The sequence below is a fragment of the Pleuronectes platessa genome, chromosome 5 (assembly GCF_947347685.1).
Source record: "Pleuronectes platessa chromosome 5, fPlePla1.1, whole genome shotgun sequence".
Taxonomy (NCBI): Eukaryota; Metazoa; Chordata; class Actinopteri; order Pleuronectiformes; family Pleuronectidae; genus Pleuronectes; species Pleuronectes platessa.
The window spans coordinates 29,410,685-29,437,952 of NC_070630.1; the positions used below are offsets into that span (position 1 = coordinate 29,410,685).

Consider the following 27,268-nt stretch of genomic DNA (forward strand, 5'->3'; position numbering starts at 1 on the left):
TTCCTCAACTAAAGATGGCCTGCAACTGTTTAGAGTTGGCAATCATTGCTAAGTGTCATGGATAATAGAGTTAATTTCTATATTCATTATGGTTGGTTAAAAAAATAATTATCTTTTACAATCTGATTTGATACACTTTAGATAAAAACCCAGTGTTTTTATTTTTCTAATTCCCCATAAGAGACAGAACACCGTCAGCACAGCTGTGTCCTTCAGGCTCGTCCGTCCCTAATAAAATGACAGGAAACATAAAAGTATGGCATTATTGTAGAGGAAGTGTTACTTATGAACAAAGTTTCTGTCCTAAAAATTCTGTGGATATTCAACTCTGTATTTGAATTAAACAGTGCACTACCAAGACAATGGAGTATGGAGTTCTTCCACATTATCTTTGCTTTGATTGTTTATAAGGTATGAAAACAAGTCTGTACCTGGAGTCAGTGCATAAGTGATGACACTTAGTGTTCAGTCTTGTTGGAGTCCTGTTCTGTCTCCTCATGTTGGACATCCACTGGTGCAGGATGTCTGAGTCACCTGGAGGAAAACTCGAAAAAACACACGATATGTGATACATTGGTTCGGCTGGGATGGGCCACCGTGGAATTGCCCTTTTCTCCCGTTTTACTACTCCCTGCGAGGAATAGCAAAGCAGTCCTTATCTCTCATATTGGCATCAACGACATGGGGAAGGTCAGCCAGCAACTTCAGGCTGGTTAACATAATGGAGGACAACCTGCACCAGATTCACCTACAGCACAGGTTTTCTTTTTCACTCAAGAAGAAGAAGACAAGTATTAATAGTATTACATCTGTTAATGCTGAAGTGTTGTCTCTCAAAATGTTGACCGCAGAGACGCAAATTCTCATTCGGAATCCAGTTCTGTCTCTTCATGTTGATCACCCACAGGTCTAGCCTCTCAAGATCACCTAGAGTAAAACTACACAAACAAAAAAAAAGGAAAAAAAACATATCTGTCAGGTAACCATCTTCATACTTATGTATATGCAAACAGTAAAATGTAACTTCAGTCTTTTTAGATAGTTCACATAATCCATTCGTTGCAATGCCTCTTTTTGTGTTATTATGGCCCTATTTGTTACACTTATATTTGAAGTTATTTCATATTCATATAGTTACTATTTCATGCCATATTCACGTTGCTAACACACAAGTGAGATAAGTTTAATAGAGTTTGAAAGTGGACAATTATGGAACACAAACTTAGTATTCACTGAAACCACAGATGACACATCATCAAGTGAAACAAATATATAAATATAATAACTGTTATTATTATCATCTATCCTTGCCAGATGTATATAGCCTTAAAATTAACAAATAGGGTTAGCCTCGATAAAAGACCCATGCTAAAGAGATAATATAGCATAATTTAAGCTTTCATTCCTGTGACCACGCTTACATATGTGCGTAGTAGTTTTATGTGATGCACCAACATTGATCGCTGTAACTAATAATCCCCAATTCTACATTGAAGAACTTCTCCACTATGTCTAGAATGCCCACCGGTTTACTGTGACTAGCATTCACGCTCCATAATGCAGCATCAGGACCGCATCGGGCTGTGCTGCTCAACGGCGAACCCACAGTCTATGCGGCGAACACAAGCAAGTCAATCAATAGACCACGCCCCTAATTATGCATAATTTTTAACCTCAATATCGCTTAAACGGGGGAGTTAGAAAAAAATTCACCCCCCTCAAAGTTGTCATGAAGGAAGAACCTCGTGATTGAGACTAAAACCAAAGTTTGAACCATGCTGTAAACAGGTTTAATTCTGCTCTAAAGTTGGGCATTTTAACATGAGAGTCAATGGGACTTTCTGTTTCTTGGAGCCAGCCTCAAGTGGCCACCCAGTGAACTGCAGCTTTTTACACTTCCGTATCGGCCTCATCACTCAGCCCAGGATGTTGCCCCTTGGTAAGAACTCGATTGGGGGTGAAAGAGGATGGAAAGTTAATTACAGAAGACGGTTTGGACAATGATGTCATCTATCTTGTTTGTAAAATAGTTGACAAAGTGGCTTGGTAGAAGGGTGGAAGGAGTAGCGGGCCTGGAGGTTCAAGGAGGTTGGAAAAGAGGGAGAAATGTTTTAATCTCAAATGTTTTTGTACCATTTTGAAGCTGTCTCTGTGCTGAACCAACACTGATCCAGAGTTACCCTTAGGGACTCAAATGCCGGCCATTACCATTGTATTATGGAAATACGATCCATCTTTAGCATCTCTTTTCCATGGGGTGAAGGAGTTGGGTGCTTGGAGCTGAGTTGGACCTTGACCGAAATTAGTATATATGAAAAATGGCATGCTCTACCGTAACCAGGGATCAGTGTTGCAGCTATTGGTTCCCCAAGCAACTAGAGAAACCATATGCTCTTTGGGACGCTTGGTTCTCTGGGCTGGCCACCTAGGTAGGCAGAAAACCACAGCTCATATCTAACATTGTTTTCACTGGCCTGGCCTTGGTTGCTCAATTCGGCAGATGTTGCTCGTAGTGCCAAGTGATATCTGCTAAAACTCCCTCCAGACCTCCACTTCAACCGCTGCCAGTCATGGGCACTCCATTTGGGAGCCTTGCTATCTATATTGTTGGTCCTGTTGAGAGGAGTATGGCGTGTAACTGTTATATGCTAGTGAAAACAGATCATAGTACAAAGTACCCAAAAGTTTTTCCTATGAAATCTATAAAGGCAAAATCATTCGCCTTCTGTTTGGTGCAGTTCTTTTCCAGAGTTGGCTCCCCACAGGAAATATTGAAACTAATTTCATGTCCACTCTGTTGAAACCGGTGTATCAGTTACTTGGAGCCTGTGGACCAAGCGGTATCATCCCCAAACTGATGGACTGATGGACCACTTCAATCAGACCCTAAAGCAGAGGTTTGTGAACAACAGATTCATTAAAAAGTACCACAAGTCTCCACTGGTTACTCTCCATTTCGACTTTTGTATGGGCACACAATACGAGGGCCTCTCTCACTGCTGAAAGAGATATGGGAGGGAGACAAGGGGAGGGTGGTATCTGTTCACATTCTATCCTATGTTGTCCAGATGAGAGACAGATTGCGAAAAAAAATGGAGTTTGCCCAATCACACAGGCAGTGGCCCGGCAATGACAGAAGAGTTGGTACGATCAGTCTACCCAGCAGAGATCCTTCAAGGTTCAGCGAGGTTCAGTATTCAAATGTGGACAAGGAGGCACTGTCCATCAAGTGGGCCCTCGACTCCTTCTGGTAGTACCTTCTGGGTAGATAATTCACCCTGGAGACGCATCACAAACTGCTCCAGTCGATGAAAAGGATGAAGGGTACCAATTAAAGGATAATCTGATGGTACCTGGCACTGCAACCATTCCACTTAAGCAATCAGCACATCTCAGGCAAGGACTGTTCCAGTGAAGGGCAGGAGGATGTGATGGCCACGGCCACACAGTGTAGAATCTTCCAAATTCACCAATGTTATGCGTAGGCTGCTCAGGCTAACCCCCTCTTCCTCGCCACTGCCTAGATTCAGTCAAACTCTTGCATGTTTTTCTTCGGACAGTCTCCAAACCTATGTCTTTTTCCCCACAGTTAAAAGATGCATCTGGATCGTTGTTCACATGTCTGCCTCATATTCTGCCCACTTTGATGCCACTGGAACATTGTCAGTGTTGCCATGTGCAGCTGGTCTTGCAGCTGGTGGGTTGTAGAGTGGTGGTGGAGTAACAGTTGTATCCAGTCTTTGCAGAGATGGATAGAGCCTTTCTTGGCGGTGCTTGGTCGAGGTTAACAGTGAGACACTGCTGTTAATTTGGCTCTTCCTGCCTGTTGTCTTCTAAATTTTTCATAGCAGAAAGAGAATGCGAGGTTGAAATTTCCACGACAGCAGGCTCAATAAAACTCCTGTGCATAAGCATTTATCCATCCATTCATCCTTTCCTCTACTCTTCCTTCAGCTGCTTAAAACAGTATGGCTTCTGCTTTTCCATTTTCTGTTTAGCAGCACAGGACCCAGCCCCATACAGCAACCCTCGTGGCTAACCGAAGGCTAATTGTGTTGGTGATTCCCAGCCTAGTCTTTTGTTTCCAACTGGTCTAGCCCCCCCCCCATATAGGGGCAGATAATTTAATACTCTTCTATTCCAGTGGGTGGCAGCAGACAGCTAATTGCCTGTAAAAAGACAATAGAGTTAGTGCTGCACGTGACAGGTGGCAGTGACAGTGATGAAGACGTTTTTTAGAAGGGAAAATGCTACTGCCGAACAGGGCCCTGTACAAAATTCTGACCCAGATGAAGGCCCTAGTATGAGTGGTAGACAAAAGACAAGACGGTGAGCTCGAGGCAATACAGCAAAAGCTATCTTTTATTCGGATTTACTTTCACCGGGGATGCGACGGCACCGACTCCGGTGTGCTTGGTGTGTGGTGAGAAGCTATCCAATAGCGCCATGGTGCCAAACAAGCTTAAACGCCGTCTCGAAACGAAACACCCGTCCGTTCAAAACAAGCCGATGGACTATTTTGAACGCTTACGTAAAAACAATGAGAAACAGGCAACTTTTTTGAGACAAAACACAAGGTAAACGCGAGAGCCCTCAAAGCTAGCTACCTTGTTGCTGAACTCGTAGCTAAATCAAAAAAAAGTCCCACACTGTTGCAGAAACATTAATACTGCCAGCTTGTAAAGCCATTGTAAATGAGATGCTCGGCCCTGACGCGGTCAAAGACATAGCTAAAGTGCCTCTCTCAGATAATTCATTGCCAGACGTATTGATGAAATGTCTGCTAACATCGACATTTTTGTTTTGGAAAAGATGCGCATCAGTAAGAAACTTGCATTGCAACTTGATGAGTCAACGGATATTAGTGGACATCGTCAGCTCTTGGCCAACGTGCGTTTTGTAGATGGAGAAGCCATTAGAGAAAACTTCCTATTTTGCAAGGCACTGCCATAAAAATCAACAGGAGAGGAAATCTTTCGGGTCACGTTAAAATATCTTGACAAAGGAGGGCTTACGTTGGAAAACTGCACAGGTGTCTGCACTGATGGAGCGCACCAAAGGCTTCGTAAGTAGGGTCAAAGAAAGAAACCCAGATGTTATTGTTGCACACTGTTTTTTGCACCGTGAGGCCCTCGTTGCAAAGAACTTACTAGCAGATCTAGCTCCTGTGTTGGATGATGTTGTGCGCATAGTGAAGTTTGTGAACAGCCTACTTCACTTAAATTGTTGTTTTCAATAAATTGCCTGCTCACAACTTTTGGGCTCTTGTTCCCATTTCTTCTTTTTGCATTTTGAAACTCTACTTAGAACCTTCCTGAGAATTTTTTAACTGGTCTTAAGATTTTGATCAGGAGTGTATGTACTGGCTTAGGCCATAGAGCTGGGGTGGGCAATTAATTTTCCAGAGGGGCCACATGATAAACATGGACAGTTGTGGAGGGCCGGACCAATAAGCTGAGCTCAATTCTACTCATATTAATTTGATAAGCTTCTACAGGTAAGAGTAAATGTTATGGTTAGGCAATGAAAAAGTGAGGCAGGCAAAGTAATAACGCCAACAATTTATCACACTTTAATCAACTTTTACAAGAACAGTTGTGAACAAAGTATGCAATTTTTTTGCAGTATTCCAAAGATCAGCTTTAAATTAACTGTATACAAAGCGCTATTACTATTTGCATATAGTCTAATCACCCCCTTTTGCGTTTTTTTTTTTTTGTTAAGTGAGAGAAATCTAGTATGTTTTGGGCATGAACAAGTGCACAGAAGTCAGGTTGAACATCTGAGGTGGATATGCAAAGGACAGCTGACAGGTGATCATCAGTGAGAGAGAATCTGTATCTGGATTTGTTAAACTTCATCACAGAAAATGTTTGTTCACATATGTAAGTAGATCCAAAGAGAACCAACATCTTCTGAGCATGCCTGCTCACGTATGAAAAGTTCTCCTCTTTGAGAGAAGAATAAAACTCCAGCTTGATACTGACTTAAAGTGCTCTGCCAGCAGTGTACCTGCGGAGGTGATCAACTGATGGTGGGGTCACTTTCAGTGATGGCATGTGGTTGAGAATGTTACCCTCCAGCTGGCTTGAAAGAAACTGCAACTTTCTCATGAAAGCCTTCACCAGGCTGTGAATTTCATGTGCAAATAGGCCCTTGCCTTGCAGCTTGGTATTTAGCTCATTCATTAATGCAGTGACATCAACAGCAAATGCAAGATCTTCCATCCAGTCTGCATCTGAGAGCTCTGGGCTGTCCTTGCCTTTCTTTTCACAAAACTCTTGAATCTCTGCTCTCAGGTCCCATACTGTTTTAAGCTCTTTGTCCAGACTGAGCCATCTGACAGCTTTGTGGTAGCCTATGTCCCCATGTTCAGTCTCATGCTCCTCCAAAAGTGCAACAAACTGTTCCTGCCCTGATAAAGTTAACTAATTTAGTTACAACATCAGTAACATGATTCATTTTTAGCACTGACTTACACAACACCTCCTGATGTATAATACACAGGGTTCATACACATTTTGACCAATGGATTTAATGACTTTCAATATCTTTAAACCAACTTTCCATGACCAAACATTTTGTGAGATCTCAGTGTATACATGCAAAAGAGACTAAATTTAGTATTTAAGCTAACAATGAGAATTTCAAAGCATACAGTAAACCTTGAATTACACAAATGAATGAGACAATAGTTTGATTGACGTCTGTTGTAACACATGGCATGTACTTTTCCATTTGTAGCCAAGGATGGTTAAATCTACACTTCCCTGGTGTAGTGCATTATCTCACCTGCTTCCCCAACGAACATTTCAATTAGTACGAGATAGTACGCCTGTTTATATTTTGAGCGTATTTCTTTTATAAGCATTTGAATTAATTAAACCTCAGTGTAAATTAACGATATGACAATATGAATATAACAAATTTCCATGACTTCTCCAAAACCTTTGGGATTTAATTTTTTTCAAGCACTTTTCCAGGACTGGAAATAAACATTAAACAATTTCATGACTTTTCCAGGTTTTTCATGACCGTGGGTTAATTCCCTCACTTTATCTTGCATCCGCTTCAAAAGTCCGACATTTTATTGACCGCATTGCTGCCAGCTCCTCAGTAAAGTCAAAGTCTTTCGTCATCCCACGTACAAAGATGAGTAACTGGGCTGTGTCGCGGACATCACAGCTCTCATCCAGAGCCAAGGAGAAAAAGTCAAATCGACTATTTTCTTTAGCAGCTGAAGCTCGAGATTTCCCGCGATGTCCTCGATCCTTCTCGTTACGTTTCGTCCGTAAAAGTCTCTCCGTGCTTTGTCTTGTAGTGGCGGTTCAAATTGTAATCCTTAAAAACAGCGATCTTTTCTCCACAAACTAAGCACACGGCTTTCCCTTTGACTTCAGTAAATAAATACTTAGCAGTCCATGTCTCGTTAAAAACTCTATCTTTCTTGTCTTAACGTGGGCTGACATTTTTTCTTAACTCCGTTCGCCAACACATCATCCGCTCGCGGGCATTCAGGATGTACGTCAGGTAAATGTTAAAAAAAGGCACCTTCAAAATAAAACAAATGTTGTTGTAGTCTTTGCATGATGTTCACTTATTTACGTGTGATTCCTAATATTCCGTTGACCTCACGCGGGCCGGTCACAGACAGCCAAAGGGCCGGATGTGGCCCGGGGGCCGTACAATGCCCAGGTCTGCCATAGAGTGTCATTTTGGTTGGTGGTGTGCCCCAGGATTTTGTAAATGTAAAAAATGTGCCGCAGCTCAAAAAGGTTGAAAATCACTGGTGTAAACACTCTTTTGTTCGTGGTCAGCCTCCATTTTTAAACTTACTCACTTACCACACACACACACACACACACACACAGACACACACAAACGCATACTCACATACACATCTGCACATCAACATGTGTGTTTTTCTTTAACACACATGTTCTCCTCATTAATGTTGCATACATGTGGATTTTGCCAACCTCTACGATGTCAGGAACTCCTTCAACATTGCTAGCTATTGATGGTATTGATTGATTTTGGTTAAAGATATTTGTGGTTAGTACTTTCATGAGACTTTATCCCTAAATTGTCTATCTTTTCCCCTTCCTTTGAATGGTGGTGCCCCAATGAATCTTTAATATCTGGAGTGGTGATTTGTGAGAAAGCAGCTAAACAACTGAACAGGATTTCCCGGTTGGATCACACAGCAAAGCGCAGCATTGATGAAGTGGCTGAAGATGTGTTGAAGCAACTTGTGAGCAGCATACGAGCAAGCAACTTTTATGCTCTCCAGCTCGACGAGTCTACCGACATTGCAAGTTTGTCAAACAAAATGTGGCTTTGCTGGTAACTGCGGTCCACTGCTGTATCCACAGAGAGGCACTGGCCACAAAAAAAATGTTTGTGGATTTAAAGACCGTCTTGGATGAAACAATTAAGTCCCTCAAAAGTCGACATCTGCAGTCACGCCTGTTTGCCATATTATGTGCGGAGATGGGGAGCGACCACAGGCAGCTTCTCCTGCACACCACAGTGCGGTGGCTGTTGCTCGATAAGGTGCTCACTCGGCTTTTTGAACTGCGTGACGAGGTCTGGACATTTCTTGTGGACTCCCGGTTTGAGCTGTCGGATAGATTCTGAGACTTTGATTGGCTGTGTAATTAGGCGTACTTGGCCGACATGTTTAGATACTTAAATGGCCTCAATTTATCCCTCCAAGACAAAGCCTTTCCCATGTTTCATTTCCACAGAGAGATAGAGGCCACGATAAGGAAGCTTGAGGTATGGGACAAGGAGTAAAAAGCATGAGTCCTTTGACAACCTGTGTGAGTTTCTCAACAAAGAAGTGGCAGATCCCGACTTCTGTGGCAAGTGACATCAAGAAGCACCTGGGGACCCTGAAGACGCAGCTCCAGAGATATTTCTCTGCACTCAGTGAGCAGAATAGCTGGATGCAGAATCCATTTGCCTCCCGTGACGAGGATGTTATCGCAGGCTTCAGTTCCAGGGAGCAGGACAGACTTGTGGATTTATCTTGTGATACTGCTTTGAAGCTGATCTTTTCACAGAGGCCCCTGACACATTTCTGGATGCATGTGTACTCTGAATATACTTATCTGTCTACGAAGAAGTTGATATTTCTCATGCCTGTTGCCACAACTTATCTGTCTGAGACTTTTTCTTCGCTTTATTTGTGCCCTTATTGGATTTGCACTTCATATGCCCATGTTCATATGCAATTATTCTTTATAATGAAATAAATAGTATGTATGGAAATAGTTGATTCTAGTCTTGTGTATGGATCATATAGTGATTCAAAGTACATTTTTCATTTTTTAAAGTGATTCATGGACTTCTTCAGTTTGAGAATGGCTGGTCTATAGTATAAAAAATAAGGATTTAGTAGAAGAAAAGCTGAATATGTTGAAAGAGCGTTGCCACAGTTATTAATAAATAACTATACGATGAACAGTACATATAGATCATAGAGGTGGAAATAGCTTTTCAGTTTCAGGTGAGATAAAATCAATGGGTGAAGAGCCCATTTAAATTTCAGTTAGTGTAACTGCATCATTAACTTGGGGCCTTGGCCATGGGTTGGGCCTTTTTGGTAGCACTGCAAAGCAAACAAAACTGATTTTTTATAAATGTCAGTTCTCTAAAGAATGAATGAAAAACCTCCAAAAAACATTAAAATGGATTTAATTTATTTTTACCGGAACTGGGCACCACTGATGTTCCATCTGCATGTCCTTGAACAGCTGCTAGCGTCTATGTCAACTTCTTTGCCGCCTTGTGTCTGTGGTAACACAAGTCTTAGTTGATATCAAGTAGGGTTGGACAGTGCTTTTAGATTTTAATCTCGAGGCCAGTCTCGCTAGCCCTCATGGTTTTTTATTTTGGTCCAAAACCCTGCAGAGCACTATCTCCAAACTGGCTGCGTTCACTTTCATGATCTCCAGGGACCCCAGATGCACAACCACTTTTTTCTAGTAATCTTGGTAGTAGCTGACAAGAGGACCTTCGAATCAACGCAAATGTAAATATCAGGGTTTATATGCCACATGCACAAAAACATATTGAATAGAGAACAAAATTACTAGTTCTCTTCAATGTAGGGCTGAACAATTAATCGAAATATTAGCAAAAGTGCAACTTGGCCAGGTGCAATATCAAAATTGCATGATTTTAATAGTTTTTCCAGTAAAAAATTTAATTGGGATGCAAATATTATCTGTACCACTAATATTGAATCATATTGCAGTTGCATTATCTTAATAGTTAATAAGTTAATAAATTTATTAAAAAAATGTTTTCATATTGTCGAATTTAATGGAAGACATCTTCCAGCATCTCCCTCAAATCTTTCATTGATTTTGTGACATTTTCCGTTGGTCAAGTTATAGTGGTTAGGGAAGGATAATATTTTTGACTTTTTCACTGCAACTATAGAGACTTACTAATGAAAGGGAATGTGCCAAGGAACGGATGCTTTTCATTTCCGCGCACATGTTAACAGATGTGGGCGCCCACACCAGCTGGGGTTAAACTGCGGATTTTCTATGTGCTCCGCACGCTGTTCTCAGCAAATTATCTTTCACCAAACATACATATGTAAAACACTTCCTGTCGCCTACCCATTTCAGATTAAAAGAAATAATCCGATGTGAGCGCACAGCAGGAGTGTGAGTGGGGGGTGATGACGCCTCTAACACAGGACAGACACAAAAATGAAACTATAGGATAACAAACATCTCCAGATGAAAGGCGATGTCACACACATAGGATACACCGTCAGGACATGTTTGAAAACGATTTTATTCTGAAAGCTTCGCCCGTGAGTTTCCTTCCTCTGAAACAGCGAATAAAAATAGAAGAGAGGGCTGTGTATTGCACACTGCGCTCACAGTGGGTTCACAAACAACTTTAGGAGCTATAGTGCAGGCAGCACACAGTGCGTTTACCTGACTGAAACGTGGGCATAGCACGGTAAGACCTTTTCACATTGTTTACACTGACACTGTTACACGCTGCATGGACAAACGAGTCGTGGTTTGTTAGTACCCGGGCCACAACTGCAGTTGTGGCCCAGTCAAGCCAGCAGCCTCTGAATTTGGAGTGCCACCGTATTCAGACCTTTATGGTATACGCGGTTTAGGGCAGTTGACAAGAGCGACTTTAAAGGTAATTGGCACATCCTTTAAAGACAAGTGTTCCAGTATCCGATACCTCCCTTATATGGCGATATGAAATCGTTCCCCGATCCCCGAAATTTCAATGAACTATGAGTCGGATTTAGAGATAGAATAAGAAAAGGACTACTTCCGGTTGATGCAAAATGCATCTTATGAAAAAAGATTGGATTGTTTTCGCAGAGAAAAAGTCATAAAATGTCATAAATAGAATTCTCACTAAACCTTTGAGGAGTCTGATATTATCTACTCGGATAGTAACCTTCTTCCATAAGTAGTTTATTAACTTTGTAGTTTTGCAATTCATATATTTTAAACTATACTTGTATACAAAAAGCATGAAAATCGCTGTCATCAAAGAAGCTTGATCATAAAGTACTCATACAAACACAATGAAGTGCTTAAACTGTGTGGTTATGGAATATTCTACTGCCCAAAACAAAAATCAATCCTATTTTTCTAACTTTGATTGGAAATAAAAATAATTTATAATAAAAATCTTCCATTAGTACTATTTCTTCCATAAAAATTAATATACTCCTTGGTCGCAACGGCCTAACATTAAGGTGGTGTGTCTGTGTTAAGGAGTGAGGTCAAAGTGAGTTTAAACTCATACACACAGTCAACAAACAGACAGTGACACAGAGATGAGAGAGGATCGTTTGCTATTGTGAAAGAGGCAGGAAATGACAGACCATCCAATAAAGGTTTAGCAGCACCCATTCAGGATCAGAGCAGAAGTAGCGGTTGGTTTGTAACGTGTCTGAGTCCCGAATCTTGGTGTCCTCCTCACACTCCTGCCCTCATTCTACATTTAAACAATGAACACTAGTGCTGCACCAATGTATCGCCATCAACATGTGCGATATGTCTACGCAAAAGACAGCTTGAACTAAAATAAATGGTGTGCCATGCATTCGTGCTCAGCAGGTCAATATATTTGGTGAATCCGATGGAGCACTGCTGCCCCTAGATAATACATTTAAAATGTCCGGATCAGTAACCGTTTTTCTGTAAATTAATCATTGTCAAGAACAGAGAATTGTGAGGCGGCTCTGTCAAATCCAAGCACTCGTGCTCCTACCTTTAAAATTTAGTCGCAGTGTCTCAAAAAATATTCGGAAAGAGGACTAAATGGTCACAGCCTGGAGATTTGGGGTCTATACTAATTATGGAAGAAGCTATTTTTATTCTCAATCAAATTTAGACAAACAAGAGGGTTTGTAAAGACTGATATCCTCTACTCAGGTAGGTCTCTGATACTGGAACACTTGTCTTTAGAGGGTGAAAAAATTATCAATAAAGTCACTCTTGTCAGCTGCTCTGGGCCGCCTCAACATTTACCATTAAGGTCTGAATACGGGCGCAGTCCAAATTTAGGGGTGGGTCTGGCTTGAAAGGATAGTTAACCCAAAAATGAAAATTCACCAATTATCTACTCACCACTATGATGATGGAGCGGTGGGTGAAGACTTTGAGTCCGCTAAACACTTTTAGAGTTTTAGGGGTAAACAGTGTTGCAGCCCAAAAAAATAAAATGCATAAGAGTAATTGCATGAGAAATTACAATTCCATAGTTAAGGATTGCAAGAGCAAACTATTTCTCCACTTTGACCTCTACCACAACTCTAGGAATCTGTTTAGAACTATCAACCTTATTGTTGGTGCCCCTTAGAACTCAATTCCATTAGATCATCGATTAACAGCTAATCTCTCGTGGGACCTCCTATGTCTAGGACAGGGGTAGGCAACCTATACTATCGAAAGAGCCATTTTGCCCCCTCTTCCCCCAAATTAAATCTGTCTGGAGCCGCAAAACATATTTGATAACACAGGTTATAAAGTTATATATATAGTTATACAATATATATAAAAACTAATTATAAGCATTTATTAAATTATAGAACATCAATAAAAAAAACTGTAACAGGTAAAAAAAAATTGCCTGTTACAAAATATGAAAAAATCCAACTCTTATGAAGAGGAGAAAAAAATACATGTGTAGGCCTACTTTGAAATAAATGAAACACAGAACAATGCTTTTTTGGCTCATCTCCAGCTTGGTACTTTTCAACAGATGCTGTGTGCTTGCTCTGGAAATGTCTTTAAACATTAAAAAAAAAATTGTTTGCTAATTCCTCGCCACATATCAAGCATACATGTAAGCCAGCATCGTTGGCAGTGAAAGCAAATTAATTTGTCCGCGCAGAATTAAACTCTCTATTTTCCTCCCAGACTTTTCTTTTTGGGGATTTATCCATGGTTAGTTTACCGAGGCCGGGGGTCTGACCTGCAGGGAAAAGTGCCGGGACGTAATAGGATGTGACGCATATTTTAGTTGAAGAAAAATTAAAACAAAACGTGAGAGCAGGTCAGACTGGAGGTGGACACAGAAACTGAAGCTCGGTACAAACCACCTGCAGCTTCTGCTCTGATCAAGAAGCTGCGGCGCTGATCTCTGAGCAGCTGTGACCAGAGAAACTCTGTGTTTTCACTGTTTCCACTGTTAAGAAGCAGCCAGTCATTCACTAAGCGGCTGCTTCATGTGAACAAGCTCTAATCTCACTGTGTCTCTAAGCGTGTGAGTGGGGTGGGGAGCGTGTGTGATCCCAGACAGCGGACACACACACACACACACACACACATATATTTGCCCGCTCCTGGTATTTCATGACGGCCTGATACGATGATGATTTAAAAAATGAACGTGAACGTGACGTTCACTCACTTTAATCATATGATTCATTAAGTTCACTGTTCGCGAAAAATATGCACAACACTTTACAGGGAGCCACTGCAGAGGGGCTGAAGAGCCGCGGGTTGCCGACCCCTGGTCTAGGAGAATAGTTAAACCTATCCAAAGCCCATACATTGGTTATTTCTCAGTTTTCATCCAAATTTCCCCACAACACTCAAATTGCATTAATCTATGGCAGGAAAACCTCTGCCTGCCCCTTGGACATTTTGTAGACTCCACCTTTTGAAGGAGGTTCTCCTCACCATTGGTCCTCACATTCTAGACATTGTAAATGGCTCTTTGAACTCAGGGTCTTTCCAATCAATCAAATTTTATTTGTGTAGCCCATATTCAGATATTACAATTAATCTCATAGGGCTTAACAATGTGTCACATCCTCTGCCCTAATCCCTCAGCAAGAGAAAGGAAACACTACCCCCAAAAAACAAAAAGGAGAAACTGGGAAATGATTCCACAGGAGAGGAGCTTGATAGATAGCTCCTAATCCATGTTCAGAGACTTTAGGGACAACAAGTTAGCCTGAATTCTTTCACTCAAGTGGTGTGATATGGTATTATGAGTCACTTAAGGTATGATTGTGCCTAGAGGTGTGCATCTTCACTAACCTCACAATTTGATTACGATTCAGCAGTATTTAATTCACAATTTCAATGTATCACATCCACATTTTTCTATATTGTTGGACATAGCTGCTTTTTCATCAATTAATAAAATCTGTCAGAAAAACAGGAACTCCGTTTTTATCTAGCAAGTGCTTTAAAAGTATTATAGGCTGTTGCTGGTATTACAAGTGTGCCGTAAATTATACAATAAGGTTTTTAATTAAAAAATCAGTCTACAACACTGGTGAATGACAGTGGTCAGTGCTCTCCACACTGATTTGACATGCGGATCGTTCCGTCACTTTAACCCTGATGTCCTGGTTGTGCGTGTCACGTATAAAGTCTATGGCAGGGGTGGGCAAATTTTTTGACTTGCGGGCCACAATGGGTTCTAAAATTTGACAGAGGGGCCGTCCAGGAACAGATGGATGGAGTGTTTGTGTGAACTAATATTAATGGCATGTAAAAATCATTACATGAAAGGATTTGGCCTTTACAGGTAGCAAAGTATTTATTTGCAAGGTCATTAAACAAATTTCACGAACATGAACAATTCAAAAACATGTCGTAACGTGACTGATCAAACATCATGAAAACATCTGAGGCCTGTGCCCAAACCAATTACCTCACTTGAACTTCTTTATTATCTACATTAACAGGTTAAAGCAGGGGGCTGTGTGTCGGAGATTTGGCTCCAACCTCTTTGCAGCAAAACATCATCACTTTCAGTTTCAGTGGGAACAGTGTTGTTGATCTCCCATTTTTGCCAGTGCATCCAAGTCTGGAGTTATTTAGCAATTCTCAGGATAGATCTGAGGTGCTGATCCGTTAACTATGATCTTTGACAGGTTTTGTTGTCGTTCATGACCCTGAATGTCTGCTCACACACATAAGTCGAGCCAAACAAAGTCAGCATCTTCAGTGCAGTCCTCCGGAGGTTTTGAAACTTGGCTGTGTTAAGTGAAGCATAAAAGTCATTCAGTTTAACAGAGTTGAACTTCTCCTTTAGGACGGAGTCAGACTGAAGATCTATCAGTTCCAAATGCAGCTCCTGTGGTGCTGTTTCAGGGTCTGGTGACAGGGGACAGGACACCAGCTGAAGTGACTATTCAATGTTTTAGAATTCAGAGACCCTAGGCATGAATATTAAATTATGCAGCTGACCAATGGGTTTCCACCGTGAGTCCTGATGGAGTCTCGGCATCAAGCGATGAGAAGGAGGAAGCAAAATTTCCTGACACTGACATAGAGGTATTTGTTAGTGAGGTGGAGAACGATTTTATGGGACAGCAGTGATGTCACTAATACAGAAAATACACTGATACTCTGCTGCTGCTGTGGATAACACACTGTGTGAGATCAGACATCGCTGAACCCTCTGATCTTCCTCATCATTGAATTCAAATGCACACATCACGCAGAACCCCGCACCACTGTCACGGCAGTTTATTGTATTGATATTAGGGATGGGCATAATTAATCGACGATCGATTAATTGATCATTAAGAATTTCGTCGATGAAATTATTTTTTCATCGATAAATTCGCTAATTAAACATTTGACCACGGGGGGCAGTGTTTGAAAAAAACGCCACAGTCCTACTCAGTTACCTGCGACTGGCTGCGAGTTACCGTGTAGTTCCATTTCCAAAGTAAACATGAAGAGGTCACGGCGAAGTGTTGCGTGGGACCATTTTGAGTTAAAAAATGACTTGGTTCACTGCCAATACTGCGAAGCTATCCCAGAGACTGGGGGAGACGAGGAGCCTGCGTTTTCTGACACGGACGAGGGGAGCGCAAACACCGGAGCCGCGGCCAGGCTAGCGAAGTTAGCACGGAGCTACCTGTGAATCAGGGCGACGTCAGTCCCCTCAGAGCGGGTTTTTTCGGCGGCTGGACTGACGGTCACCAGGCTGCGTTCGCGTCTGACCCCAGAGCATGTTATCATGCTCATCTTTCTCAACACAAATCCATAGGCTGGTGCTGAAGTTGTATGTGAGTTACTGGTTATTTTTATGAAGCTTTCTCGACTCGGTACCTTGTTTGATAGTTTTGAGTTACATTTGGCAAAACCTGTCAGACCTAAGTATTATATATTTGTAATTGTTGTTTAACATTATGTTTTTTTATATTATTATTTTATTTTGGAGGAAAAAAAAACGAGGGTCAGTTGTGTTTAGTAGCACCGGCTTCTAGCTGTCGGCTCCGCTGCTTAAGATTACGGCAGCGCATATTTTGTTCATCTTGTAATAAAGATCTCAATGAGGAAACACGCTTTTTTTTTCACTGCATTTTAATATAGCTTATAAATAGTGAATTTTTGAACTTGAAATATATTAATGATTAATCGAAAATTCGTCATTAACTCTCCCGACGATCGACGAAGACAATTCAATCGAACGCCAATCCCTAATTGATATTGGTATTTAATGTTTGATATTGGTATTTAATGTTTGTTTTAAAATGTTTGATATCTGTATGTATGTCTTAAATGTGGACCCCACTAAAAGTAGCTCTGTCTTAGGGTAGAGCTAATGGGGATCCTTCTAAATAAACAAATAAATAAATAAACAGGTATACAGATTCCCTCACATCTGTGGATCCTTACCTCCACTCTGGGATATTATTCGGAAAGTTTTCTTAATTCCTTGTAAGTGATCTCCTGTGCGCTCTGTACACTCTGTGCGCCTGATGGCACAGTCACGTTCACTGCAGCGATTTGATGATACACGCACAGTGTTATAAGATATTATTAAAAACTATTAATGACTCTGCTCTGTAACTCCGCTGTTAAATCGAATCTGAACGTAATTTGCTGTAAGTTGTTTTATATATTTTTTGATTAAAAAGCTCGTGGAACAGATATGTCGCACAAGCAAAACTAAGCTGTTGGTTTTAATGTTAATGATGAAGTGGTTAAATAATCTGCTTCAGTTCGCCACCTCACGTCTGCGTCGCAACTTTCCCAGCTACAAAACGTTCGTACGCTGGTGAGGTACTCAAAACAGGTCAATTTGAGGAGGGCTGTTTTAGACAGGGTAAAAAGGTGCTGTTTAAAGTTTTCCTTGTGGTATTTTGACCATAATATGTTACAGACATTTCATTAAGACCCCAAGGAACCATATCAACTGGTAAAATGGGCATAATATGTCCCCTATAAATGAATAATTAACTACCTTTGCAACAACAAAGCAAGATAATTAAATGTGGATATTTAAATGTTTTTTTTAATTGAATTAGTCTCGGATCACAGTATTGATTTATTTATTGTCCCTCACTGAGACCTGGCGGCATCCTGAAGAATATGTCAGCCTAAACTTAATCTACATCCCACAGACTTTGGCCGAGGAGGTGGAGTTGCTTCTTTTTTTAACTCCAGTCTATCCATCTATCAAGTCTAGCTATAACTCATTTGAAAGTCTTGCTCTTAGTTTGCCACACCCACCCAGGAAAACACAATAGCAAATCCAATTAGCTGTAGTTAACTGTGCTCCCGAGTGAGCATGTTTTAATTCTGAATAAAACCAGAACAATTTAATCAATTAACTAAACTTGTTTCGAGGACATCAAAACCTGGAGGACACGCAATTAGGTCTTACTAATATCAGATAAAACAGAGGTCCAAATACTTTTCCCTAAACACCTTTGGAGATACATTATGTATATTTAGGCATTCTAGATGACATTGCACTTGCTTTCAGTGAAACCTTTAAGAATTTGGGAGTTATCTTTGCTCCTGATTTGTCCTTTGATTCTCACTTAAAACAAATTTCTAGGACGCCTTCTTTCACTTGCGTAACATCTCAAAAATCCGACATGTCCTTTCTCAAAAAGATGCAGAAATACTAGTCCACGCATTTGTTACATCCAGACTTGATTATTGTACTTTCTTATTATCAGGCTTCAGCAGTAAGTCGTTAAAAACTCAGCAGCTTGTCAAAAATGCTGCAATACATGTCCTGAAAAGAACCAGGAAAAGAGATCACATTTCACCTGTATTAGCTTCACTGCACTGGTTCCCCTGTTAAATTCAGAATATGATGTAATATTCTCCCTACATGGCCCTTAATAATAGGACACCATCATACCTTAAAGAGCTCATAGTTCCATAGCACCCCACTAGAGAACTGCGCTCCCAAAATTCATGCTTACTTATCATTCCCAAAGTCTATAAAGGTAGAGTCGGAGCCAGAGCTTTCAGCTTAAAGATATAGTTCGACCAAAAATTACAATTCACTCATTTTCTACTCTCCAATATGCCGATGGAGGGGTGGGTGAAGTGTTTGAGTTCACAAAACACTGCTGGAGTTGCAGCAGTGTTGCAGCCAAATGTCAATGCATCTGGAGATATTGGGCAATTATATTCAGACGTGAAAAAATTATAAAAAATGTCTCCATTCTGCTCCTGAAGTGTCATCCAAGTGTCCGCAAGCCCCGGCATTTATATTTGACCCAAAACGCGTTATTCATACTGTGTTTTAAAGCCTTAATATCTACTGATATCTTCCGATGAGGTGCATTCAGGGACCGTCAGAAATGCTAATGTCCGCTAGCTTAGCCACTTCTGGTGATAATCCTAATAACATCTTGGTTCGTGTGATATTTTAAAGAAAGATTTAGGTGAAAGCAATCTATTGGCAGGAATTGAATTAAAATAAGCCTACTGATGTTTTCACTTGTGTGTAATCATCCAAATTGTACAAACAATTGTCTCTTAAAATGGCTTGGCTTCATCCATACCCTCTGTTGCTCTCTACTTCCGTCCTGTCCTTAGCTCGATACCAGCCTGGGAGATTTTTGGGTCACCATGAACTCTTAATTCAGTGGTGCTCTTGAGGAAATTGAAATCATCTCCTGGAAATATAGTAATTCACATCACCTTCTATCTAGTAGTTGCTGACAAATTGTTATCTCAACCAAATCGTTGGATAATCAGAGATCTGATGGAATAAGCCATCCACAAACTGAATCATGTTCTCAATGATCTGCTTGTAAAATTGTAAAATAAAAACTGCCACGATCTCTTCACAATTTCCTTCATGAGCCTTCATGTTGGTTAGATACTTAAAGGGGACATATTATGCCCATTTTACCACAAGTTGATATGGTTCATTGGGGTCTTGATGAGTGTCTGTAACATTTTAGTCTAGTTTTAGTCACATTTAGTAGCCACATTTAACTCCTTTTCTTCCCTTCTCAGGCCCAGGGACCCTGTGTTGTGTCTAAAACTGCATAATAGTCTAGCTTACGGTACTTAAGTTGTCCATTAGATATCCCTACCAGCATACGTCTATAGCAGGGGTCGGCAACCTTTACTTGCAAAAGAGTAATTTTGCCCCCTCTTCCCCCAAATAAAATTTGTCTGAAGCCGCAAAACATGTTTGATAACAAAGCTAATAAAGTTTAATATAAAGTTATACTATACTAAACTATAGTTTGTTGCTTTTTCGAAATTATAGAACGACAATAAAGAAAACTCTTGACATTTTATTGCTATTTGTACCTGTTACAACAAAGGAAAACACAGAACGCTTATGAAGAGAAGAAAATACACAGTCAAGTGTCGGGCTACTTTGAAATAAATTAAACACAGAACTTTGTAGGGCTATTTGAGCCCTCCTCGTATTTGTGGGAAATGTATGAAATAAGAAGTACCCTATTTTGAAATAAATAAAAACATATAGCTGCAGCCTAATAGCTTAAAATATATATTTAGTTTTAAATGTGAAAACAAAACGTGAGAGCAGGTCAGACTGGAGGCGGACACAGAAACGGAGGCTCGGTACAAACCAACTGCAGCTTCTGCTCTGATCAAGAAGCTGCGGCGCTGATCTCTGAGCAGCTGAGACCAGAGAAACTCTGTGTTTTCACTGTTTCCATAGTTAAGAAGCAGCCGGTGAGTCAGTGAGCGGCTTCTTCACTTGAACGAGCTCTCATCTTGTCTCTGAGCGAGTGAGCGGGGCGGGGGGTGGAGCCTCGGGACCGGTGCGCTATCTGGGGTGCACACAAACACACACACACAGACACACACACTCACTCGCCCGCTCCTGATACTTCATGACGGCCTGATACGACGATGTTTAAAAAAATTATTGTGACTTAGTCAACCACCAACATTTTCGTCTCGTCTCGTCAACGAAAGTTGAAATAGATTTAGTCATAGTTTTTATTTTCAAAGATCCGTTTTCGTTACGTCTTCGTCTCATCTGCGTCATGGAAAAAAGCTTGTTAACGAATATTTTTTGTCATAGTTTTCGTCAACGAAATTAACACTGTGGCACATGCCACCTGTCATCACTGCCGCCTGGAAAACTCAAACAATGGAGTCGCGGTTGGAAGCGTAGCAGCAATGCTGTTGAAAACACGAACGAACAAGTGTCAAAGAAGGCGAAACCAGAGCCGGCAAAATTCCGTCAGTATTCACAAGAATATGTTTTAATGGGATTTACTTCCACGAGTTGCCACCCACCCAAGGCTTTGTGTAGCATATCCCCCGAAAGATGGTCAAGACTTTAACTGATGTTTTCATGTTTATTTGAGCCTTGAGAGCTTTTGCCTCTTCGGAGGGTCGCTAAAACATAAAACTTTCCATTGTGAAGTAACAGATTCATAACAGGAAGTCTGCGTCTCTACCGGAAGACTTTCAAAATAAAAGCATGTAACACAAAAACGGAAATGAAATTGTCTGACCGTAAAAAGAGAGAATATTTCACAATAAAATAACAAAGACACATCAACAATATTAACAATAACATAGATTGGGTTATTTACACTTTGTGTTTTTTCAGATAAAACATGAAAGTAATGTTGGTAAGCCACCTGAGTTTTTTAAGATGAAACTTTCAGGTCATCAAATTAAGTTAATGATTTATTTTTTATGAAGAAGTGTTTATGTATAATTAAGTTAACGAGTTCAGTTTGAGAACATATCTTTATAATGATCCCAAAAGAGGTCACTTTAAGTTGATAATTATTTTTATGTACGTAAATCTTTATTTATAATTGAGATAATTATTTATTTTTCAATAAGTCTTTAGTTATTTTATTATATTTTTATATCCAAATAGTTTGAGAGACCCCTACGAATGAGCAATAATATGGACATAGATGGATTTTTAAATTTGAAAGTGTATTGTTACAAAGTTTATTAAATCAGACACTAATGGCACAGCACTGTGTATTACAACTTTCTTTCAACCAAAAATGCTTTGCGCTGGTAACGGGGGTACATCACTGAAAAAAGGTTGAGAACCCCGGCCCTATACAACCGTGAGACTAAAACAAAACAGAGACCCAATGCTGAAACCAAATCTTAACTACTAGTGGTTAAATCAGCCACAGGATACCATAAGATCCCATTTGTACTAGTTGCCTGACTTGGTTTGCTAACTTCTCTTCACAGATTGCTCCCGGACTGACAGAGCAGAACAGAAGGATGAGCTCACTATGCAGGTTGGTGATAAAATGGTCCTTCACAACTATGATGTATTGATGTAGCTGATTTGAAACAATAATCAATTGTTGGGCCTTTGTAACAAAACTATCCAAAAAAAAACAACACCGCTGACCGCTTAGAAGAGTGACAGAGACGAGCAGACATACACACAGGCTAAGCGAAGTGGAGGTCTATCCGCCGATTACCACATAACGCTGTGTAGTCTCGCTGGAGTGAATACCGTTCACGTTCGATTGGTTCAGCGTTCACAATGAGTATGAACAAACCTGTGTATTCGTCTCTGAACTTGAGTGAAATCTCTGGGACTCTTCACCTTCTTTCGCTCTCTCTATGTTCTCTGAGTCTCTCCCCTCCTCTCCTGATACAAAAATATGCATGCGCGCAGGAGAGTTTTCTGGATGGGTGGGGAGTGAGCTGTTTTCTGTGAGATAAGAGAGAAGCGAAACTCCATGAGAATTCATGCAGCTTAAAACATTCACAGGACAATTTGTCCTTGATGGTCGCGATATACTCATTTAATACATATCACTTGGAATAGGCTGCGATATTAATAGAGTATATTTGATAAGTTGCCCACCCCTAGTTTAAAGTAACCAGGGGGAGAAGTTGGCACAGTGTGAACTTCCCAGTACAGCATTAGATAAGTCCCAGTTTGGTAACGGAGCATAATTGTCTGTGTTGCATGTTATTATGGGTGCCGCCTATTGGCTGGCACCTCTAGGCAACGCTAGCAGGGCGAATGGGAGTCAAGCTCGCTATACCAAAAGAGCGACAGTGCGAAAAATAGGCGTTTTAAGGTTCCCCGGGTGCACTAAAACTGCTCTCAAATCCCCAAACGGAGGTCCTCAGACCTGATTTTTAGATATTTTAGGTGGTGAGGTTGTTTCCTTCGCAGACATGTCACTCTCAAATCTCTTGGACCTGTGCTTATATCCACCACGAGAAATGAGGGAATTATTTACGGATCCTTCTCTCATTGGAGACCCTTGTTATTTTTGAAGATATTTCTGAAAAGATTAAAACAAAAAAATTAAACGTAAATCGCTCCCACGGCTCCATTTCTTAGCTCTCACGGATAAAAAAAAAAATATATATATATATGGTTGTAGTGTAAACTCTTGGGATTCTCAAAATGTGTTCATTTTCCAGATAGGACTTATAGTTTTTGAGTAACAAGTATTTGTTTGAGCAGAGAGCTAGAGTGTGGAAATCAATGTACATTTTCGGAGGACAATCTTCTGAATGAAAACGACATTTCTAAACTGCTCGTACGGCCTCATTTTTGGCTCTAAACAATAATATAGATATGTTCTTGTTCGTCCAAGTCTCTTGATTATCATGGTGTTATCATTTCACAGATAGGAGTTATAGATTTTGAATTAGAGCATTTTGTTCGGGACGTTCTCCAGAGGGCTGATGTCTCCCTCTCTCACGTCGCACCTGCCGTAATCAGTGAGTCACACACGCAGAGGGAGGGGGGCCACAGGGCGAAAAGGGGACAGTGAGATCTATTTATAAGCTACTTCACAGGTGTTAATAAATACTATAGGTGGTGCAGTCAGTACTGTCCCATTGTGGACAGTACTTAAACAGATTTTTTCTTTGTCTTTCAGGGGGGAACTGTTGAACTCTTGAAATAAAAAACTGTCAATGATTTTGAAAGACAATGTGATTGGCTCTTCATCAGATTCCTGTATTAGTGTGTATGAAGTGATAGCCCCACCTAGTGGTCAGTGTGAAAATGAAGTTTTAGCAATCAACCCCAAAATTCTGTCACATGATCAGAGTCAAGTCCTGATGAAGTCAAGACTATAACTGCATACACACTAATAGTGATAGCGCCACATGGTAGTCAGTGTGAAAATGAAGTTTGAGCAATCAGTCCGAAATTTTACACACTTCATCAGACTCCTGACCTGAACAAATATATTAGTGTGTATTCATGATAGTGAAAGCGCCACCTAGCGGTCGCTGTGAAAATGAAGTTTAAGCATCTCTCTCTCCCTCTCCCACACACACAAGAACAGTGTGATCAGTGTATATACTAAGTCTGAGTAAAAACAGACTTTGAAAACTTAGTAAATTAATGTATAGCTGGAGGACATGTAAAAAAAAAAAATTTTGTAACTTCTTTAGAATATTGGAATGTTGTTGCTGTAACCAGATTCAATGACCTTTTCCGATATTTTCAGATATTTTAGTTTTAAGCACTTCTCCAGCAGACTGGGGTGTAGCAGCAAGCACTGGCCTTCTTTTCAGTTCCTTAACATTGTGGCAAACAGCTCCCCTGCCCATGTCATGGGACTCAAGTTCCCGTCTACGAAAACAATACTTTTTGATCACTTTTCTAGTGAGAAATGTGCTCGTTACATTTCATTTCATTTAGCTGATGCTTTTATCCCAAGCGACTTACAATAAGGGATACCAACCATGAGGGTACAAACCCAGAACAGCAAGAATCTAATTATAATTTGCTTCAAGAAAGCCAAACTACAAAGTGCTATCTGTAAGTGCCATATAAGTGCTACTAAATATAAATAGTGTATTTTTAATTTTTTTTATGTATGTATGTATGTACAGTGCCTTGCATAAGTATTCACCCCCCTTGGACTTTTTCCCATTATGTACTGTTACTAACTGGAATTCAAATAGACTTAAATAAACTTTTTCCCGTTTGATCAACAAAACATGCATAGTACTTTGGAGGTGCAAAATAAATTTTATTGTGACACAAACAATAATGAGAACAAAAAAGTTGACATCTGTTGGGTGCATAAGTATTCACCCCCCTGTGTCAATACTTGGTAGAACCCCCTTTCGCTGCAATTACAGCTGCAAGTCTTTTGGGGTATGTCTCTACCAGCTTTGCACATCTAGAGATGGAAAGGTTTGTCCATTCTTCTTGGCAAAAAAGATGAAGCTCAGTCAGATTGGATGGAGACCGTCTGTGAACCGCAATCTTCAAGTCTTGCCATAGATTCTCTATTGGATTGAGGTCTGGGCTTTGACTGGGCCATTTTAAGACATTAACATTCTTTAATCCAAACCATTCCTTTGTAGCTCTGGCTGTATGTTTAGGGTCATTGTCCTGCTGGAAGATGAACCTCCGCCCCAGTCTCAAGTCTTTTGCAGACTGCATCAGATTTTCTTCAAGGATTTCCCTGTATTTGGCTCCATCCATCTTTCCCTCTATTCTGACCAGTTTCCCTGTACCTGCTGAAGAGAAGCATCCCCACAGCATGATGCTACCACCACCATGTTTCACTGTTGGGATGGTGTGCTCAGGGTGATGGACAGTGTTGGGTTTTCGCCACACATAGCGTTTTGCATTGAGGCCAAAAAGTTCCATTTTGGTCTCATCTGACCAGAGCACCTTCTTCCACATGTTTGCTGTGTCTCCCACATGGCTTCTGGCAAACTCCAAACGGGATTTTTTATGGATCCCTTTCAACAATGGCTTTCTTCTTGCCACTCTTCCATAAAGGCCAGATTTGTGGAGTAGACGACTAATAGTTGTCCTGTGGACAGATTCTCCCACCTCAGCTGTGGATCTCTGCAACTCCTCCAGAGTAACCATGGGCCTCCTGGTTGCTTCTCTGATTAATTTTCTCCTTGTCCGACTCTTCAGTTTGGGTGGACGGCCTCCTCTTGGTAGGTTTGCGGTTGTGCCATATTCTTTCCATTTTCTTATGATGGATTTTATGGTGCTCAGAGAGATGTTCAAAGCTCTGGATATTTTTTTATAACCTAACCCTGCTTCATATTTCTCCACAACTTTATCCCTGACCTGTTTGGTGAGCTCCTTGGTCTTCATGATGCTGTTTGTTCAGTAATGATCTCCAACAAACTCTGAGTCCGTCACAGAACAGGTGTATTTATACTGAGATTAAATTGCAGACAGGTGGACCCTATTTACTAATTATGTGACTTGCAAATGTGACTTGTGAATGCAATTGGTCGCACCAGATCTTTGTTAGGGGTTTCACAGTAAAGGGGGTGAATACATATGCACTCAACACTTTTCAGATTTTTATTTGTAAATAATTGTGAAATCCATGTAATATTTCCCCCCACTTCCAAATGATGCACTATTTTGTGTTGGTCCATTACATAAACTCACGATGAAATAAATTTGAATCTTCGGTTATACCATGACAAAATGTAGAAAAGTCCAAAGGGGGTGAATACTTATGCAAGGCACTGTATATCTAAGCTTAAAACTAATAAATCACCCGGTCCAGATGGCCTTCCTTCAGAGTGGTATAAGACATTTCGATTTGAGTTAACGCCAAGTCTTCTTAGGGCCTGCAACACAACCTTAACAGAGGCCAAAATGCCCTCATCTTGGAACGAGGCAGTGATCTCCGTTATCCACAAAGAAGGAAAGGACAAACTGGAATGTGGATCTTATAGACCAATCTCGGTGTTAAACGTTGACTATAAATTATACACAACCATACTTGCTAAAAGACTGGAAAACATCCTCCCTCAACTTATACACAATGACCAAACTGGATTTATCACACAAAGACAAACCCATGATAACATTAGGCGATCGTTGCACATATTAAGTCATATCCAACAGAACAATCTTGAAGCTTACCTAATTAGTTTGAATGCTGAGAAAGCCTTTGACTCAGTTAGCTGGCCTTTCTTATATAAAGTCCTTGAGAGATTTGGCATGCATAACAATTTCATCAAGGGCATTCGTACGCTATATGCTAAACCATCAGCCTGTATAAAAATAAACGGGTATCTGTCAGATACCATTATATTGGAGCGTGGAACAAGACAGGGGTGCCCAATTTCCCCATTACTGTTCGCACTCTATATAGAACCTCTCGCACAGTGGATAAGACAGACGGAAAGTATTAAAGGCATCGGCATAAATGGAGAGGACCACAAGGTAGCATTATATGCCGATGATATCCTTATTTATTTAAGTACCCCCTCAAACTCTTTTTCAGAATTAATGAACTTACTAGAAAGCTTTGGTAGATATGCAGGATATAAACTAAATCTGCAAAAAACACAAATATTGACTTTTAATTCTACGCCTCCAAAAAGTATTAGACAGATTCAATTTTAACTGGGATCAGAGTTCATTGAAATACTTAGGAATACATTTACCGAAGAATATCTCAACACTGGCAGCGATAAACTATGCACCCCTCCTAGCAAAAATTAAAGATGACATACACAGATGGAACTCTATTTCTTTCCTCAGTCTCAGCCATAGAATTGATTCTGTAAAAATGAAC

The 27,268-nt window shown here is 40.5% G+C and overlaps 1 protein-coding gene across 6 annotated transcripts in view; it reads left to right on the plus strand.

Moving 5' to 3' along the window:
• Positions 1 to 10,766: 10,766 nt before the first annotated feature.
• Positions 10,767 to 27,268, plus strand: part of nlrx1 (NLR family member X1) — a 58,844-nt gene continuing 42,342 nt past the window's right edge. For 4 of the 6 annotated variants that reach the window (XM_053423624.1, XM_053423626.1, XM_053423623.1 and 1 more), the window contains exons 1-2: positions 10,779 to 10,989; positions 21,954 to 22,003. In XM_053423624.1, coding sequence (XP_053279599.1) covers positions 21,987 to 22,003 — 17 coding nt within the window. In that variant the 5' untranslated portion in view covers positions 10,779 to 10,989; positions 21,954 to 21,986. Of the gene's footprint in view, positions 10,990 to 21,953; positions 22,004 to 27,268 lie in introns of all 6 variants that reach the window. The other 2 variants (XM_053423628.1, XM_053423627.1) reach the window with 2 other exon arrangements.